Below are 18400 nucleotides of genomic sequence, written 5' to 3'. Positions count from 1 at the left end.
CAGAATTCCATTTCGGGCGCAGATCAGGCCGGCCGGCCCACAGGGCTGGAGTAATGTCAGCCATATTCTGCAGAAGGTATTCATTCCCTTCCCTCATTGTCATTCCCTTCCCTGAGCCGCCAGGCCCGCAAGATATTTACTTCTAACCGGAAACCATTGGCAGGCCGATCCTAAGCGTTTTTACTCAAGAGTAAGAGGCCACTGATTACCTTCAAGTAAATGCGCATAGGAAAGCAATAAGAGGGCAATTCTAAGCGCCTCTACTCGAAAAGAACTCCCGTTATGATCACTGGGGGTTACTCCCTCTCAAATGTGCCCAGAATTACGGCCTCAATTCTTCGTCGCTGTTTTGGTTTTTCTATTTTGTCTGGAGTAATTGAGTGACATTGGGCGCGCGGGTCTTTAAGGTCTTCTAACGTGAGTTTTAATGTATTGGTGTTTGTGCCTTTGCTCGGTGACTTAAATGAAGGGGGGCATGCCTTCAGAACAGGTGGTACAATTGTATAGATGTCTAAGTGTTTCCATAATGGCCAATCTTGTTTCGGTGCTAGCACTCTAATACAGGCTTTTGCAGCCAGCGGACAAACCGACAGCCAGAAGTGCATGAATAAGGGAAAGTGGGGTGCGGCACAATCATTTTAGTGGAAGGTTTTGCTTCCCCTTCGTCGATTAAGAAACTTAAGGTCAAGTTCAAGGCATCACCTGAGACAACGCACTTCTAAATATGTCATACCAGGAATGTTGGTGTGTGGTTGGTTTTGCTGTTTGTAGACAAAGGGAGATCAAGCAAGGGAGCAAGCAGACAAGGCAGAGCACTTAACAACACCGCCACCTCCAGAAATCGTATCTGGGCTTCTCATTGGGATGTCCCCAGTACATCCTGCTGAGAAGAATCCTGATGGTTTCTTTTACATTTTCCGGTCTAGTGTATGGCTTTTTGAAGCAGCAAGCCGCTAAAGCAGTTCTGGAGAGAGAGGCGGGAGCGTTCTTGAAAGGAACAAAAATCTCCTTTCAGCGGCGTAAAAGGCCAGGAGAATGGTCTTGCTCTAATGATGAGAATCCACTGGTGCTGGTGGTGGGCCGTGACAATGAACGTGGGAGAAATCCAGCGAATATGAGCGTGGTTCATTTGAATGGAGATCTTGACTCCTCTTCTTTCCTGCTAAACCAGCTGGCCTAGACACCGTAGTGTCTTCCTCTTGCATCTGTATTTGGATAGATTAAAAAAAAGTGTGCATATTTCCCATATTTTCATAGGAGGGCAACGGTGAAGAGGGAATGGAACAGATAATGGAGGAAGTATGTGCAATAGCAAATCCCGGTTAATCAGATGTAGAAAAATGTCCAGATTCACAGGACTTGCTTCTTTGCTTCCTATTTCTTTGCAAATGGCTCCCAAGTGCAAATGATCAGACATTATTAAAGGGTTTGCCAGTGTGAAGGTTTTCTGCCAAAACTCTAAAGCTGTTGGGAATAGTTGTGATGGTGACAAATGTGTATAGCTGAGCTTGGAGAGCAGTATACAGAAAAACACTCCAGTGGTCATGACCTGACAAAGGTATCTTGGCTTTTAAAAATATTTATTTTTATTTTGTTACACAGATGGAAATATTCAGGTGTACTAAAGTGCCACAAGTACAAAGAATGTCAGCAATGATCCCCTCGTCTGAAAAAGTGTGCTTTTAGCACACGAAAGCTTATGTTCTGAATAAAACATATTGGTTGGTCTTAAAAGTGCAACCTGACCCCTGCTTTGTTCATCAAATAACAACAGTTTCTCAAAGGGGGGAGAGAAAGAATGAAAAAGAAAAAAGAGGTTACTTGGATGTAAACGTTCAAAGCTATGGGACTTCTAAAACTGAGAAGAGTAACTAATAATATTGCAGGATGTGAGAGGATTAATTATAAATCTCTAATCCGCAAGCTTTAGGAAAAGGGACAAGGTAGACAAAAGAGGACAAGGATTTCATAAAATAACGTGCCTTCCTTATGTGAATGAAAAATTACAGCGTTTTTAATTACTCTTGTTTCTTGATAAATAAGGGTATGGAATTAAAACGAAAGTCTCTTAACATTCTAAAAACATAATTGGAATAAAACGTCCACATAAATTTAAGCACGTTTAAGTCCCATTCGTTTCCATGATTGTGTGCCTAAATTTGTTCTAGTTGAAACCAGGGGTACCTAAGAGAGCGTAACCTTGCCAGAATCATGGTCACTGATTTTCAAGGTGCGTTCTTCTCCTCTTGTTACGATTGGCATTAGACTAAATATTTAATTGAATATTTAACCTTTATTAGCTGCTTGCTTCCAGATAAATAAGAAGATTTGCTTTCAGGATAAATTACTGCAGAAAGCAGCAAAAAGACAACATTATCTATTATTTGTTTGCACTTCGGGGTTAAACAGGCTCACTTTTCGAATCTAAATGTAACGGGCAACCAATATCAGTCGTAATTACTTACTAGGGAAATAGGGAAGTAGACACTATTTTAAGTATATTTCGAATAGATAAGAACTCTGGAAATGTGAGTTAATGGCCTTCGAACACCATAGACTGAGATGGGATCACAAGCGGAAACCCGACCTACTGGAATTAGTGGGATTCAAAAGTGTTTCACTTGGCAGGAGCCCCACAGAGTTTTATTCGTAGGTTTATATAAACAGGCTCCCCCCCCCCGCCTTTAAAAATGTATTTTAGAACAATAATAAAACAGCACAGCAAAAATAGTGGAGGAAGGAATAGCTTGAGGACGTTTGTATTAAAATCTGCATTTGACAAGCTGTGTTTCAATAGCACAAGATTGCTTTCATTCCCAAAGAAAAGCCATGGATTTATAAAATAACTCATTTCTAATTTGGAAGCTTTCAATAAATTGCATTTGACATACACAGGCAATCTAAACACAGTATGTTGCAGAAAAAAATGCAGCAATACAAGATACCAATACAAGATATCAGACATATCTCACCATAAAACAACCTCAGCACACACACATACACACAGAACATATTGCACAGATTATCATCACAAATCCCTTAAACCCAAATTGAAAGTAATTTCCCTGGAATTCCTTTCCTTCCATTTAGGATAAGGGGTGGGGGGTGGGGAGATTACATTTCTGTTAGATATTTGTGTGTGACATGCACCCAATAGCAAAGCAGTGCTATAATCGGGGGGGGGGGGGGCACCGCACAAACACGTTGCACAAACACCGCACAAACACGTTGCATCGTATACACATCTTCCAGAACACATTGTAGGTTAAAAAAAATAATAAGAGGCAGTTGCATATTATGGAGCGGAGATCATTCGGAACAAAGGAAACGTTTTGAACTGTGCATTTTTTCCTATTAAAAATCAATATTCTTCCCCTATATAATCCTTGATCCTTTTGTGTGTGTGTAAACGTCTCCCCCAAACGTTCATGGCAAGGTTCTCCATAAACAGAGATGGCTCCTACTAAAGCCTTGTCTCTGTTCTCCCCCTCCCCCTCCTTCCATGCCGCCACAGTTCTGAATGGTCTCCCCGAACTTCGCCGCCTGCTGCTCTTAGCACCAGCCTCTCCAAGGTAAGCGGGGAGGGCGCCAGGCTGGAGATGCTCCCGCTTCTCCGCCTCCTCCCACCAGCCCCCACCCCGCTCAAGCCAGGAAGTCGCAAATATTGCATTACAGCAGCATTTGGAGGAGAAAGCATACAAAAAGCCTGCTTATGGCGTTCAAAAATAGCAACCTAGCAGCAGGCTCGCGGTCATTATCCACTGCTTTGGAGACTTCGGTGCACTTTAGCTGCCTTTCACTTAATAGAGAGGATAAAGCGAAGAATTGTGCCTTGGGTGCCCCCCCTCCCGCTTCCCAGACGAACGGCACCCTTAGGTCCTTTTAATAATGCTCTGGAATGGCTCCGCAAATGCAAAATACCCGGTATCCCCCCCCCCGGTTCGTTAGAATGCGGGTTTCTAAAACCCCCAGGCACCTCTGGAAAGCCATAACCTGCAATCCACGCGAGGCAGGAGGAGGCTGAGGCTGCAGCCACCCCCAGCGCCCTGGTCCCTTCCTCCCTGGTCTTCGTCTCCCTCCCTCCCAACCCAGCCTTAATTTTCTTCTTTGTCTGAAAGGATTAATCAGGCAAGGCTGGGAGGGAAACTGCCAGCCAAAGGGCTCCAGAGCCCGGCCCTACAAGCCTTCTCTCAAACCTGCCTCCCCCTTACTGTAGGATGCCCAGGGCTCCTGCAGATTTCTTGAGGGCAAGGAGGGAATCCACGTAGGTGGCGTCTCCTGTCCTGCCTCGGTCAGCTCTGCCGTTGTCTGCTCCGAGACAGGCTGAAGTTGACTGCCAAAAGTGCCATAAACCCCCTCCCCCCACCCCGGCCAGTCTAGAACGGTTTTCGGTTCTCCTTGACGCGCCGGGTTCAATTAGAGCTTGAAAAAGCCCCCCCACCCCACCCCCCGCCACCATCACAAGTGCAAGAAAGTTGTTTGCCGGGGCAGAAGAGGCGGGGTTAGACTGTGCAATGGTGGCGCCTTTGTTATGGGGGGGGGGCGGGGAGAGAAAACGGAAAGGAAGAGGATGGATCCATTTCTCCTACCAAGGACTGGAGCTAGGAAAGGGTGGGCAAGGAAGCCGTTCACGGGAACCTTTTCTTTAATGTATATATATATAAAATCAGGGCAGAGGGAAAATAAAAGCAAAAGGCTCTCGTTAAAACCAATTGGCAAGCATCAGTGTCGCATATTTCTGCTCCTTCCCTCTAACCTCCCCCCCCCGCAAAGAAAAGAAATAAAACCATTTTATAGTCCCACACAGACCCTAGCAATCTGTAAATAGTCCTTTGATGACACGCTTATCTCCTGTTTTCATCCACTCTCTTGGCAAATAGGACAAGCAGAGGAGATTAATTAATAATTTCAAGTTCAGCTCACAAACGATGAAGGCCCATAAAAGTTCTTGCAGCGATCCAAAATAAAGAGTTCATTAAAGGGATATGTCCAAAGCCTTTGATTTGTGATTGGTAGCCCTTGTAAAAGAGAGCGAGAGAGAGAGAAAGAAAGAACGAAAGTGGGGGGAGGGAGGTAAAAGGCATATAAACATGCTAATACATTCGTTTACTCCACTACAAAGTAATTACTGAATAATATTGATATTTACAGTTTAGTATAGTTAAATTGAACATAAGGAAAATACATAATGAGAAGGGTTTTTTTTCCCTCCAAGATCCAACATGATTAGATTTGTTAGTGAGTAGTTGGGATAAGCTCAGCAATAAATAAACAAATCGATCCTGACATTTAAATCCCGAGGATCTCCTCCAGTATGTACAGTAGGGCTGTTACTCGCCGGTATATAAATACAGGATTACATCTCAGGGAACAACAGGGTGTGTTTTTAAAGTGAGATTCTCCCCCCACCCCATCCCATCCCTTCTTTCCTCTTGAAAAGTCCACTCCCTCCCACCTCCCGGAAAGATAGGAAATCTGCTCGGTTCCCAGACTGCACCAACCCCAGAATCCGTTGTTTTGTGGCCTTTCCCCTTGTAATAATTAGATCCAGCTAAGCAACCTTTCTTCCCTTAAATAAAGCATCCAAATAGTACATCGGTGCAGAAAAGGGGGGGCGGCTTCCTGTAGGTGCTGTGTTGTTTGGCCCCGCTTCTCTGCTTTCTTTGGCTCTCCCTTGGTTGCGGGGGTGCTTCTTTTTACTGACAGCCCAAGGCTTTCTTGTGCAGCGAGACCCTATGCAGGTTTACTCAGAAGCAAATGCCACAGAGTTCAGCGGGTGCAATCTCAAGTTTAGGCTCTTGTTCTCTAAATCTGCCCTTTCCTCGGCCGAAGCGCTGGTCAAATTCTCTCTGCAGCTTTGCTAGGCAGGGCGAAGCATCTCTCAGATCCTGCTCTCTTCTGTTTCACAAGCACCTTTCGCTTTTGGACCCGCGTTCTAAGAAAGGAGAGTCTACTGCTTGCAGGGAACCCAGTGCAATCAGTGGGACTTACTTCCGAGGAATACGGTTTCAGGATCGATGTGACGTGTGGATCGTTAAACCCATCCTTGGTCTCTCAAGCATTCAGCTGCACTGCGCTCGACTAATGCTCCTTTTCCCCTAAACCTGGTGGACTGCAGTTCAAAAGATTCACAGGCATTGCAAAGAACAATAAAATCCAAATCACTGGCTTTCACGCATGTGGGAGTGGAGAGAGTGGAAAGGCTGGCTGGGGGAGAATCAAGTATCGCCATATACCTGCAGCAGAGCTGTGATGCAGCCGCCCAGGCTATCTGAGGTTAACATGTACGAAAGAGAAGGCAGGCACTAAAGCGCTTCGGAAATGAACGTGAAGGCGAGTCATGTCATCCATTCACCATGAAAATCGGTACAGACTTGACCCCGGACATTCTTCCCGACCATGTCTTCAGCAAAAGCCTGCGGGGCTGGGTGAGTGTCTTTGTCACAAGGACCCGGGGCTGTCGGAGCCAGGCTTCCCAAAAGTCAGATCTGGGCAGAATTATAAGATTACCCGGCACCTCGCCGAAGCCGTTCAACAAGCTTTGGAAAGGAGGGGGGAGGGGGAATCCGCGTGCGTTTCTAATTGCATCCCCTGCTTAATGGGCTCGCGATCTCCTGATACAGAAAGTGGGGGTGGGGTGGGGGAGCTGGAGAGAAAAGGGAGAGAAAGGAAAATGCTTTGAGAAAGCCACAGAAAGAAAGAGGGGCCACGCGTCTCCCCCTCTAATCATCCAGGAGGCCCGCCTGAGTTACATTTAAGATTTCTCGACTTTGGCCAAAAGACCCAAGTGACGATCTGTTGCTTCCCATGAGATGGTTACAAAGAAGGGGAAGGAGGGGGGGGGGAGAGAGAGAGGGCCCATACTCGCAGCTTGTCAATTTCAACATTTGGTCACATGACCAGCGCCTCCCTGCTAAGGATGGGGATAGATTTCCACGTCAGCTTACGTCTCCAAATTTCTTACTTCACGGATCTGCTTCAAAGAGGCAGCTGCATTAGAGAATCATGTTAAGCTCGGCTAATGCGGAGAGCCCGAGGTAGCCTAATGATGGATTTTGATGAGCGTGTTCCTTGTTCCTCTAACATGTATTTGCCAAGTTGTACTTACTACGTTTCGGGTCCTGATTTCTCCAGCCTCCCTTCCTTCCTGCCCCAGACCCCGTCTTCTCGCCCCGTGACATACTCCTACTCCTCCAACCTCCCCCAGGTCCAACCGGTGCGAGAAGTCACCTTCCGGGAGTATGCCATTGATCCGGCCAGTAAGTGGCACCCCCGGAACAATCTCCCCCACTGCTACTCCGCCGAGGAGATCATGCACAGAGACTGCCTGCCGGCCACCAACGCGGCGGCGGCGGCGGCGGCGGCCAGCATGGGCGAGATGTTCGGCAAAACGCCGGCCAGCGTCTACCACCACCCCGCGGCTGCCGCGGCCGCCACCACCACCAACAGCGTCTCCTCCAGTTTCTATAACACTGTGGGAAGGAACGGGGTGCTGCCCCAGGCTTTCGACCAGTTCTTCGAGACCGCCTACGGCACGGCCGAGAACCACCACGCGGACTACGCCGGAGACAAGAACGGCGACAAAGCCCCGGGCGCCGCAGCAGCAGCAGCAACTTCAAGTTCGGACGGCGGCAGCGGCGGCTGCGGTAGGGAGGCGGCGGCGGCAGCTGCAGCCACGGCGGCGGCGGCGGCGGCGGCAGAGGAGAAGGAGAGGCGCAGGCGGCTGGAGAGCAGCAGCAGCCCGGGCTCGTCTTCCGGCAACAATGAGGAGAAATCCAGCAGCTCCAGTACGTATAAAGGCAGCGCCCTAGCGCTTTTATGAAAGGGACTTGGAAATCTTAGCGCACCGCCGCTGTTAAATTTTTATATGCTGTTTTATAAGCATATAAGGTTTATGAAGGGCCTTTAGATTTCCCCCAACAAAACTTTGTTATAAAAGGCGAGATCACGTGGCAAGGACTGAAATTGGCCGTGAAATACCCACCGGCCAATGGATGCCTTTTTTCCCCCCAAGAAAAAAAGTTTTCCCCCCTTAAATCATAAAAAAGAAGGATAAAGAGAGGAAGGGGGGGGGGGGGAGAGAGAGTTTTTGTAGTCAAAGTCTCGAAAATATAATAACGCACGTTTTGCGCCTGTAAAATTCGGCCAAAAGGGGATTTCAGATTCCTTTGATATCCATGTAATCCTATGATTTTTTTTCCCTTTCTTTCTTTTTTTTTTATAAAAGCCATGTGTTGCCCCAGAAGTCTAGTTAGAGGGTTGGATTCAAAGCCATCCCTGTTTTTAACGATTGCACAAGAACAGTGTTGAACAGATAAAGTAGCCGCCTGCACTGTAGCAATATATTAAAAGCAACAAATTAACCTAAAGCTGGCCCTTTTTTGTCTAAAAGGGAGTCATTTTCCTAAGGCACTGTGGCAATTATGTGTCGCCGTCTGTCCAACAGTTTGTTGTTCCTTGCGATTGTTATTCAATCTGTCACAGCCGGTTTGGGTTTTTTGTTTTTTAATGTGGCATTTTTCTCTCTGCACCCCACCCCAAAAGTTAAGAGCAGAAAAATACCCTCGCAACCCAGATGTGCTAGAAAAGGGAGCGTTGTTGTTGTTAAAAAAATAGAAGGTAGCACTAATATTTAATGTAAAATGCCTTGAGAAAGTGCCTTGGAGGGGGAGCAAGGAAATGGGCTTCAGAAGAGATTAATTTTGCTTTAAAAACACAACAGCCACTGGGGCAAGACTGAGACACAGCAAAGGGAGGAAATTAGGGGGGTGGGCGCTTCAGAACAAAACAGCAGGGCCCGCTATACTGTGGACTTAACTACTGGTGGTCATATGCAGAGGGATGGGCGTTTTCTAAGACAAGAAAAGGAGGCGCAGAAAAGCTACAACAGAAGTTTAAGATTAAAAGCATCCTCAGTAAGCAGGGAACCATACGGAATGTCACCCACTTCGAAGGCATTATTGGACGGTTCCTAAGCAGGTCCACTGGAAAATGAGACCCATGTCATTTTATGGGTTCACTCCAGAAAAGTGTTTTTAGGATGGCAGCCCATGACTGCTGAATTTAAAATTTCAGTAGGTTCCTTTGATTGCAGAACACGGTTGAAGGTGCCATCTTGAGTGACCTATCTTTAACTATAACCTTTCCAGATTCCTTACGCACGCCCTGGTCTGGGTAGAATTCTGCTTTCAGCATTTGTTCCAGCTGGTGCCTCTAGGTATTGTGTCTGCGGGGGCAGTGTTCATCCCGAGAAGCAATCCTGTGCACCCTTACTTACCTATGGCGCTCAGGAACATTTGCTTTGATGAAGCGTGCACAGGATGATCCTGCGGATCTGTTTGAAGTGGATGACCCGTGTCATTATCTTTCCTTGTGACATGCACATACAGAGATTGTAATATATGCATAAATGCTGAGTAGGAGAGAACTAGCCAGGTAGTAAGCCAAAGGCTTGTTTCCTCGTCCCCTGATTAAATATGAACCGCAACCCCTCCCTCATTCATATGACTCCAGACTCACTGGCTTTTGCCTTTATCTTTTCATTCCACAGGTGGACAGCGTACCCGTAAAAAGAGATGCCCATACACCAAATATCAGATTAGAGAATTAGAAAGGGAATTCTTCTTCAGTGTCTATATAAACAAAGAGAAACGCCTCCAGCTCTCCCGAATGCTCAACTTGACCGACCGTCAAGTAAAAATATGGTTTCAAAACAGAAGAATGAAAGAGAAAAAAATTAACAGGGACCGATTACAATATTACTCAGCTAATCCACTACTTTAAAACTTGTAGCATTTTCCAGAACGAGATTAAATTCAGATCCCCCCTTTGACAAGGTCAAGCCACAAGGTTACCTATGAGAAGGAATTTTGTAAGATGAGGGAGGACTCTGGAAAACTAGGTGTCCCTCCATGTTTTTTTTTTAAAGCGAAAGTACAGATTTTTCTTTTCTTTTTGAAGTTCTTCTTGATGTATCAACTGGAATCAGTTTGGAGCCAAATATCTTATGGTCCGCGTGCAGTTTCCACTTCTTACCTTCAGACTGCACAGTTATGTTAGGGGTCCACGGGGAGAGAAGTATTGGCTTCAGATTGCATTTAAACTATATTAATTTGGTTTACTGTGGAACATTGCTTGGAAGGATACACACGACGGCACCCGAGTTTGAGGATCAATGAAAAAAAAATCAAGCCAAAAGAGAAAGTCTTCATATGCCCCCCTTTTGCTATAGATGCACAACCCCTATCCCGCATTACCCTTTCCTCCTTCGTCTCCCGCAAGAAGGTTTACCTTCTTCACCCATTAAAGACTAAAATGCTTTTTAAAAATGCTTAATTCCTTGCAAAGCCAATCATAAATGTCTGTTGAGAACCAACGCTGAATATAACTGTGCTGTGAGGGAGATATGACCTGTAAGACTTAAAGAACTCCTTTTGAAGCTATTTCAGGTACCACTTTGCCATATATGGTAAAGAAACAATCACTGACGAGGCGAATTCCTAGCAATTCGAATTCGCTTTCCTTTTAATGAGTAACAACTGCCGAAATGTGGCCACCTTTTCTGAGACAAATCATGATGTTCGTATTTATATGCTTAAACAGTGGGAAGAGGTGGAGAGAGGGACACAGAAAGACTAATCTAATACTTGCAAAAGGGTAAATCGGTTTAAGGAAGCTTCTGGCTTCTGTCTCACGATCTTTCTTCAGGAAATACCTGTGGATAATAACAGTTTGGCAAAGACCGTGCAACACTTAATTTGACTTTGGATATATCCAGTGCACTGAGATCAGACCATTAAACCAAGAATGGTTTTCTTAGAAGGCCCAGCAGCCAGACCTTAAAGCAAAAAGCCAACGATGTAAATAGGATGGATTCATTTTCAGACCTTGCTGTCCACTGTTGATGTTGTAAGTTCTACTTGGTCGTTCCGGCGGCAGAATCAAAGAATTGAGAGTTCCTTGGAGTTATTTTAAATATATATAAAGAAATATATTTCCCAGCAGGAACCAAAGTGAGAGAGAAAGAGAGAGAACCGTGATAAAAAAAAAGAGAGAACTATTTAAAATTCTATATCAGTTTACAAAGAATATGTGTTTTATTGTAAAGGTCATTTGCTGTTGAGAATATCTGAATGTATATTTCATACAAGAATGGTGTTTTTTCAAGACTTGTACATTTTAAAAATGACGTTTCTGTTGGTATACTTTTTAAAAGGTGTTGGGTTTGTTCTTTTTTAAAATATGTGAAACATAAGGTGATGTTGTTTTTTAAAATCACCAGCTTCCAAGATGGTTTTCTTTACACAGTTCACAAAATGCAATACATTTATAGCTCATCACTGTTTGAAATATGTATCGTCATATTTGTATATACAGTTTTCTCTTTAATATGCGAACGTCTTTGGCTGCATGTATACAGTGGAACAGTGCACAACTAAAATAAATATGTGGGAAATTTATATTTTTATCCTTTGTGTTACATTCATGGAGCTTCTTTTATCTGGTCTGAGGTTTTGAATCAGGCAGGCTGAGATGCTTGGGCGAAAATTCCACTCACCGGCTATTGTTTCTAGTCATTCAGGCCGGGCCTGAGCAAAGATGTCTGGTATTCATGAATGCGTAGGCAGAGTCCAGCTAGAATGAGGCCAGGTTTTACTGGTTGGGGGGGGGGGGTAAGTCCTTCAAAATAATGGCAAATTACAGACTTTGGGGAAATGTTTGCTAAAGAAGCTCTTGTGTTAGCTGGCTTCAAGGTGCGCTTGGTTATTTCAGACACCCTTTGTCGAAACGCGCTGTTAGAAAGTGTTTGCACTGTTTGTGGAGGAATTCGCTCTGCAAAATGGCATTTGTAGCTGTCCTGGAGATGGCTGTGAATGACTCCTAGGAAAACATGTTTCTCTGAAGGGCAACAGGCATGTGATTGGAACCGAAATGCTTTGCAGAGATCTATGAGTGGGGGGGCGGGGGCTGAAAAAACCCAGAGACATTCGTGAGGAGGTGACATGAGGTTGATCATTCTTCCCTTTTATTCTTAATCAGGAAAGAAAGCACATACCGTTTTTCCTATTGTTTATTGGCTTTGAACTTCTGTATTGCTTTGGACATCACCCATAACCTTGAGGTGAAGGGCTAACTGGCTCGGGGCTTTTGCTGACAACCCCCACCAAGCCAGACAGCGTCTGGTCAAAGGAAATGTACAAAGATGAAGGGAGGGGGGCGAAGAGGAAACTTGTTTGTTTGTTTATTTGGCTAGCATGCTACAAAGGAATGCAGCTCTTTAAAGCGGGAGATAGAAAGAGAGATGGAGAAAGAGAGACAGACCCGCAGAGGGATAGACGGATGGCCATAAAATGTTCGACCAGCCACTTCCTTTCCTAGTTAAAAATTAACTGGTTATTCATGGCTAGGCTGAGTCATGGGGTTTCTCTAGACTGTGGTGGAGATGGCGGTGGTGATTTCCTGGTCCACTACTTGTCGCAGTTTTTTTGTGTTGGTGGAGTGTTGTTGTTGTTTTAGCACATCCCGTGCGTTCCTGGGCAGTCATAAAAGTGCCCATGACTTGCCGGTTTGCATCTTTAGAAAGCGGGCCTATAAACGAGGGCGAAGATTCGCAGCAATCTCACAGCTGCAGAGGTTGGATCTGAGCAGGGCGATTGTCTGGAGTGGTAATAGCTGTTTGTTAAGGAGAGCATTAGGGGGAACTGGTTGCTAGGTCAGCTCTGCTTTGGAACAGGATCGCCACAAGATGGCGATCTTCAGATCAATGTCAAAGCCGCAGTGGGAGAAGGGGGGGGGGAGATTCTTGGCCTTTGTTCCCTTTGCATTCTAGGAGTTGCACATTATATTATTTCACGTTCCACGGTCAGATTTGCTAAGGTAAGCCGAAGGCCGTTGAACAGTCTTTCAAGGAGAGTAAAGCGAGAGGTCAGAAGTTATTTCCAAGGGCCGACTTCCTCGGGCTGCGAGCGCGCCAGAGCCGTGAGTATTTCCTTCGAGTCTCAGCTTGGAAAGAGGAAGAAGGATCTTTTACCAAGGTACAGCCAGAGTAACCTTTATATCTGCTTAAGCCTGTTTGGAAGGGAAAGGCCACGGGTGTGGATGTGTTTTCCCTTAGGTGTTTAAAAGACTATTTTTAAAAAAGGCTTCCTAGGTCTGGAGATGGAATCTTTGGAAAGTGGGAAGCTGGAGAAAGGTTTTAAGTAGAACTCAAATGCGCAGGCCGCGTGGCGGTAAAACAAACCTAGGCCGGAACGGTGAAATTCTTATAAAAACTGCGCCCCTGGAAATATTATGAATCTTGACGTTTATGTGCAGAGCTAGAGGTGCTTTCTATCAACTAGATCTATAGCAGCGAAGACGGAAAATGGCAGATTATTTTGATGGCCTTATTGAATCTGAGCTGTAGGTTACTCATTCCGGTTTGGCAAAGATCATCAGTGTGTGGTTAACAGCAACATTTATTAAAAGCTTTTTTTCTTCTGAGGCCAGCGTCACTTTTCCTCCCCCTCCCCCATTTCTAAGCGAAGGGTGGAAATCGATATCCTTGGACTACAAAGCGAAAGTCCCTTTGGCGCAACAAGAAATGGTCGATTGCAGTCCTTGCTTGGATAGAGGCTGAAATTCCAAACATCTCTATCGATCTCTAGTTTGTTTATGTGAAAGTATTTTGAGAGTGACACCAGGTGAAAGGCAACTTAACAGCTTGGTCTTTGGCTGAGGACAGGCCTAGATCTCGCCAGTATTTCGTAGGACTTGTACCGTGACCTGAATTCTTAAAGCTGTAGGCCGAAGCTCGCATACAGCGGGGTTCAGACCCTACGGAACCCAATTTACTGAACTTTTAGGTTTCTGTTACACCTCCCTCCTCTCTCCCCCCCCTCCATGAGAGGAAAGATCAGTGTCCATTTTTTTGGGTTGACTTGCCTGTGAAATTCTTAGGATAAGGATGCCAAATGCAGAGAACAATCCTGTGACCGATGCCTGGAAGGGACATTCCTGATTTCCGAAGGGAAGCAGTGGACTGACCTTGTGATATGGCCCCTCTGCAGAGTCACGCAGAGAGAATAGATGCAGACTAGCGCCTTCCCCGGAGTTCCCAACTTCTTTGGGAAGTCCTCTGTTTGTTTGTTTGTTAACTTGTATTAATTCTGCACTTTTATTTTTTCCCAATTTCCATGTTACATTAGACGCTTCCTTTCTTCTGAAGGTCTATTTAAAACAAGGTCGCTAAAGTATGTGTTGAAATTTTATTATGGAGGGGCTCTTGGAACTTGCGATCAGTGTTTCCTGTGGGAAAGAAACCGATTCTTTATTTGTGTGGGACTGCAGTGGTCGGACTTCCAACAATGAATGTGTATTTGTTTCATAGTTTAATTTCGGGACATTGAACCACAGCGTGGATTGTAATCAGTGATGGGCGGTGCTTGAAAAGTACTAGGTTTAAGAGATTGATGCTCCAATAACCATCTGTTGGGGGGGGGGATATGGAGGACCCCTCTCAATTGCAAGAACACCCCCCAAAAAAGGTGTGGTGTGGTCGATATATTTTTCGATGTCCTCTCCCTCTTTCAGAATGTAAACGTCTAGCCAGCACCGGCTATAAAGTAGTTGCTTACATAGGCCTCAGTCAGAAAGAGGCTTTTGCGGCTGCTGCTGTTGTTAAAGAAAGCGCATATTTCTTAGGATTTCTCTCCCCCAACCCCCGACTTCTCCTAAATTAGGATGCAGAGAATGTCAAACTGCTGGCCATTTTATTTCTCGTGACTCTTCTCTGGGGCCACGCTGCAATCCTATGGGGCTTAGTCCCCGGTGGAAAAAAAAATGGAGCTTGCTTATGAGCAAATCGGCCTGAGTGGAGAACCGCCCAGCCCAGAACAGACTCTTTCTTTTTGACATTATGTTGCAGTCGGTGTAACAGGAGCGCTGTTGAAAGCCAACGTTATTTTCCGTTCGGAAGTTGTTGCACGGGGCGAGATTGTCTTTCCAGAAAGAAGAGTTCAGAATTCGCAGCCTGAAAGATCATGTTTTGATGAGCGGCGGATGTCTCAGCATCTGAACGCAGTAGCGCGTCGCCAGACGGCGTTGGGAGCAAAAGAAGAGCTAGGAGTAGGCGCGTGTTTTGTTTTGTTTAAAAGTGCAACCTCTGGTTTTCTGTGCTTCGCAGTCGACTCGAGTGAATTGATATACAGATCAATACAGTCTGCAAATTTCACTCATAGGCTTAGTTCTGGGTTGCCGTACTTAATGGCCTACTTCTGCATTAAGAACCACCCGGAGAGGGGGAAGGAAGGCGCTCCACGGGAATCCATTTTCCGAAGGGGCAGCGTGTAAACAATGCAATCCTAAACCGTCCTTCGAAATCCATTGAAGTCAATGGCCTTAGAAAGGTATGATTTGCTTTAGGATTGGACTGTTAAGTTTAGAGTTTTGCGGCACCTGAAAGAGGAGCAGATTTTCTTTCTAAGGAAGTCAAATAAAGTTTATGCTGCTTTAAAACAACAACAACTTTATTCTTTAAGCTGCGGCGAGCACTGTGCCTGCAGGAGTTCAAAGCGGCTTTCACAGTGTCCAGGAGCTGGGAGTTCAGAGACTTGGCCAGGCCTCAGCGCTCTCTTGCACGCTTTCTGGACAGAGGTGCCCTTGACTTCAAACTGAATTTACGTCCAAGTAAATGGACATGAACGACCCCAAGGCTGTGGGGAAAGAGGTTGCCGTCTGAATTCCTGCCACATCAACCTCCTCAGCATCCTGAAGCCCGGCTGGCAGCGATCTTGCCCTGGTTTCCCGCACGTAAATCCCATCCATATCAATGGGAAGCTAACTCACCAGGAACGGTGCGCAGGAATCCAGCCAGACCAGAATTCAAGCTGCCAGAGGCATTGGGGTTTAAGACGCAAAGGCAGTCTGGATTTGAAAGGGAATAAATCTCTCCAAACTCGACTGTAGGTCATTCTGTTTTTCCTCTCTCTCTCTCTTTTCTTCTCTTCCCCTTTTTACCACGAAAGAATTTCGAAGTGAAGATAAAAATTACTGGGATAGCCATTTGTCACCTTTCTTGGCACGGAGATGCAGTTCTTTAAACTGCCTGATGGAAAGCCGCCTGTTTGGGAATTTATCCAGAGGGAAAACGGGCTTGGCACGCGGTCGCATTCTTGACAAGTGACAAGTCCAATATTAAAGAAGTACTCATTGATTGCATTAATTTGGGTTAGGCTTTACAAAAGGCGATCTGCCGCCGTAGACTGCAGGGCGGGCAACCGTCACAGCCCCACCATGGTAAACTTCGATACCCCCTTCCTTTCTCCTAAGCCCCCCTCCCATTTTAGCCCTCCCCACCAAACCTCAATTTGCCCATGTCAGAAATATAAAGCTCGTCTTAATTAGCATGCAAGCAGAACGACCCTCCCTTGATTAACACAGCGATCGACCTCTGGGTTCCTCGTGGAAATAATAAATGAGTAAATCGCTCTTCAGAAAAGAAAGAAATCCTTACTTTAAACAAGCTCTGGATTGAGATCTGGTGCCTTATTTATCTCTTCCGGTTTGTTTGTTTCTTTGGGGGGGGGGCTGGGTTATTTAGTTCAAATTCATAAAACGGCTTAACGACTCTATTAATATAGCCATTAGATTTCTCATGGATCAATAAAGTTTTATTTGGGTGGATGATTCGGCCACCGATTCTAAAAGCCGTGTTTGCTATCAAAACATATTCTCCGGTGGCACCAGGCTGCTTTCTCAGTGCTTCGGCGCAACGTGGTTGTGGGAGGGGCCTCTTACTTTATCGCCTCTCCCCCCCCCTCCCCAGTCGAGTTTGTTGGCAGGGGCCAAATGAAAAAGCAGCCATCCTTCATCCTGTGCCCAGCATAATAGTCTCAAGAAATGCTATAAAGCTCTGCTTAATGTCCGAGGCACATTGTTAAGTGTTTAAAATGTGGCCGCTGCACACAATGCATGCCAAAGTAGTTTAGTTGCTTCAGGATTGACCATTATCTTTTATAGTTAAGAATCAAGTGCACGTTATTAGTTTAACTTCACTGCCTTTGATGAGGCGAGTTGCCGCTAGCCTCGCCTTGGCCTTGTTAGCGATTAAAGAAAGCGCCGGGCCGAGTTCAGGAGCTCCGAAACCGGCCCAAAAACGCCTCCCACTCCACGCGAGTCTCCTGACCACTGACCTCGCCGGGCTCTGAGTCAGGCCCGAAGTGCCTTGACCGTCCTCAGAGCCAGGCGCTGGGCTCCCATAAACGCAACAATAAAAATGCCCTGTAAGATGTGAGTGGCCGGTCGCTTCTTGCCCTGTTCTTCGGGTTGAAAGAACCGACGGCGCCCATAAAAGCAGTCCCCTGATGGTAGAGGTAGGTCTATATCTTGAGCTGCAGCTTCCTCTAAGGAAAGGGAGAAGATTCAAGAGAGTCAGCGCAAAACTCCCCGCTCAGACTCCGCTGCTTCTTCCACCTCCCAACAAGACCTCTCCTGAAGTGCAGCCTTGCAGGATCGGTCCTGCGGGCCCAGCACTTTCTGTGTAAACCCCATGCGGAGTCACACCGGTCCAAGCCTATCGATCCGAATGGGTTTAGATTGGAGTTACTCCGCAAAGGACTGGCCAGGCATCCGAGGTGTGTATCTGGGGATTTCCATTCCTTAAAAATGTGACTCCTGGACATTGATAGACCCATCCGTCGCCTCTCTTGTCTCCCCTTCTGCACTCACTCTTTTTAAAGGCCTTCCCAACAGAGTCTATAAATTCGCCATCGTTTTATTTAGACTGGGAAGGATTTTACAGACGTTTACAGCCTTTCCCTTCACCTCCCTCTCTTCAGCCCAATAGGCCCCTCCTTTTACCAAGGTAGCCGGGGTAAGAGTTGGGTTTTCTTAAGCATTATTTTAATAACTTGGAAAGGATTTCCGTAAAGGTTTTTAAAGCTTGAGACTCATTTCTATTTTATCTGGCAAATGGAAAACTGTTGAGGGAAACAAACACGCCGGGCCAAGAAATGGGCTTTTCCCAGGGCGAATGGTGTTTTTTAATATTCCGGATGCGAGGCAAGAAAAGCCTTTGGAAGGTGAGGGCGAAACTGGGCCGAGGGCGGGTCCGATTTCATTATATTTAGATCTGTATTTGCAACGCTAAGCCTATTGATAATAGGGCTCCCATCTACTAGCCAATAAAACAGTTCCTTATATGGCATCCATTTTGTTAGCAGTTGATACGGCCCTCCTAGGAATCTGATAAGGGCCTGTTCGCTACACATTAACACATTGTATGGTAAATCGAGCTTGGGGACATACAAACAATATTACCACAAGGAGGGGGCGCGAGGGGGAAGAAAAAGATGGAGATTGTTTCTACAGGCTACTGGGTTGCTGTTTCTGGTGGGCTTGGATGGCTGCGTTCTGCTGGAGG

General features: G+C 45.8%; 1 protein-coding gene across 1 annotated transcript; it reads left to right on the top strand.

Annotated features, from left to right (window-relative positions):
* Positions 1–6722: 6722 nt before the first annotated feature.
* On the top strand, positions 6723–9917 carry HOXA11 (homeobox A11). Its single transcript, XM_060248680.1, has 2 exons — positions 6723–7787; positions 9551–9917. Exons 1-2 carry the CDS (start codon positions 7022–7024, stop codon positions 9781–9783), a joined length of 999 nt encoding a protein of 332 aa, XP_060104663.1. The 5' UTR covers positions 6723–7021; the 3' UTR covers positions 9784–9917.
* The last annotated feature ends 8483 nt before the right edge of the window (positions 9918–18400 follow it).

This window comes from Heteronotia binoei, chromosome 10, assembly GCF_032191835.1.
Source record: "Heteronotia binoei isolate CCM8104 ecotype False Entrance Well chromosome 10, APGP_CSIRO_Hbin_v1, whole genome shotgun sequence".
NCBI classification, from domain to species: Eukaryota; Metazoa; Chordata; class Lepidosauria; order Squamata; family Gekkonidae; genus Heteronotia; species Heteronotia binoei.
The sequence above is the reverse complement of the archived record's forward strand: the minus strand, read 5'-3'. Positions and strand labels throughout refer to the sequence as shown.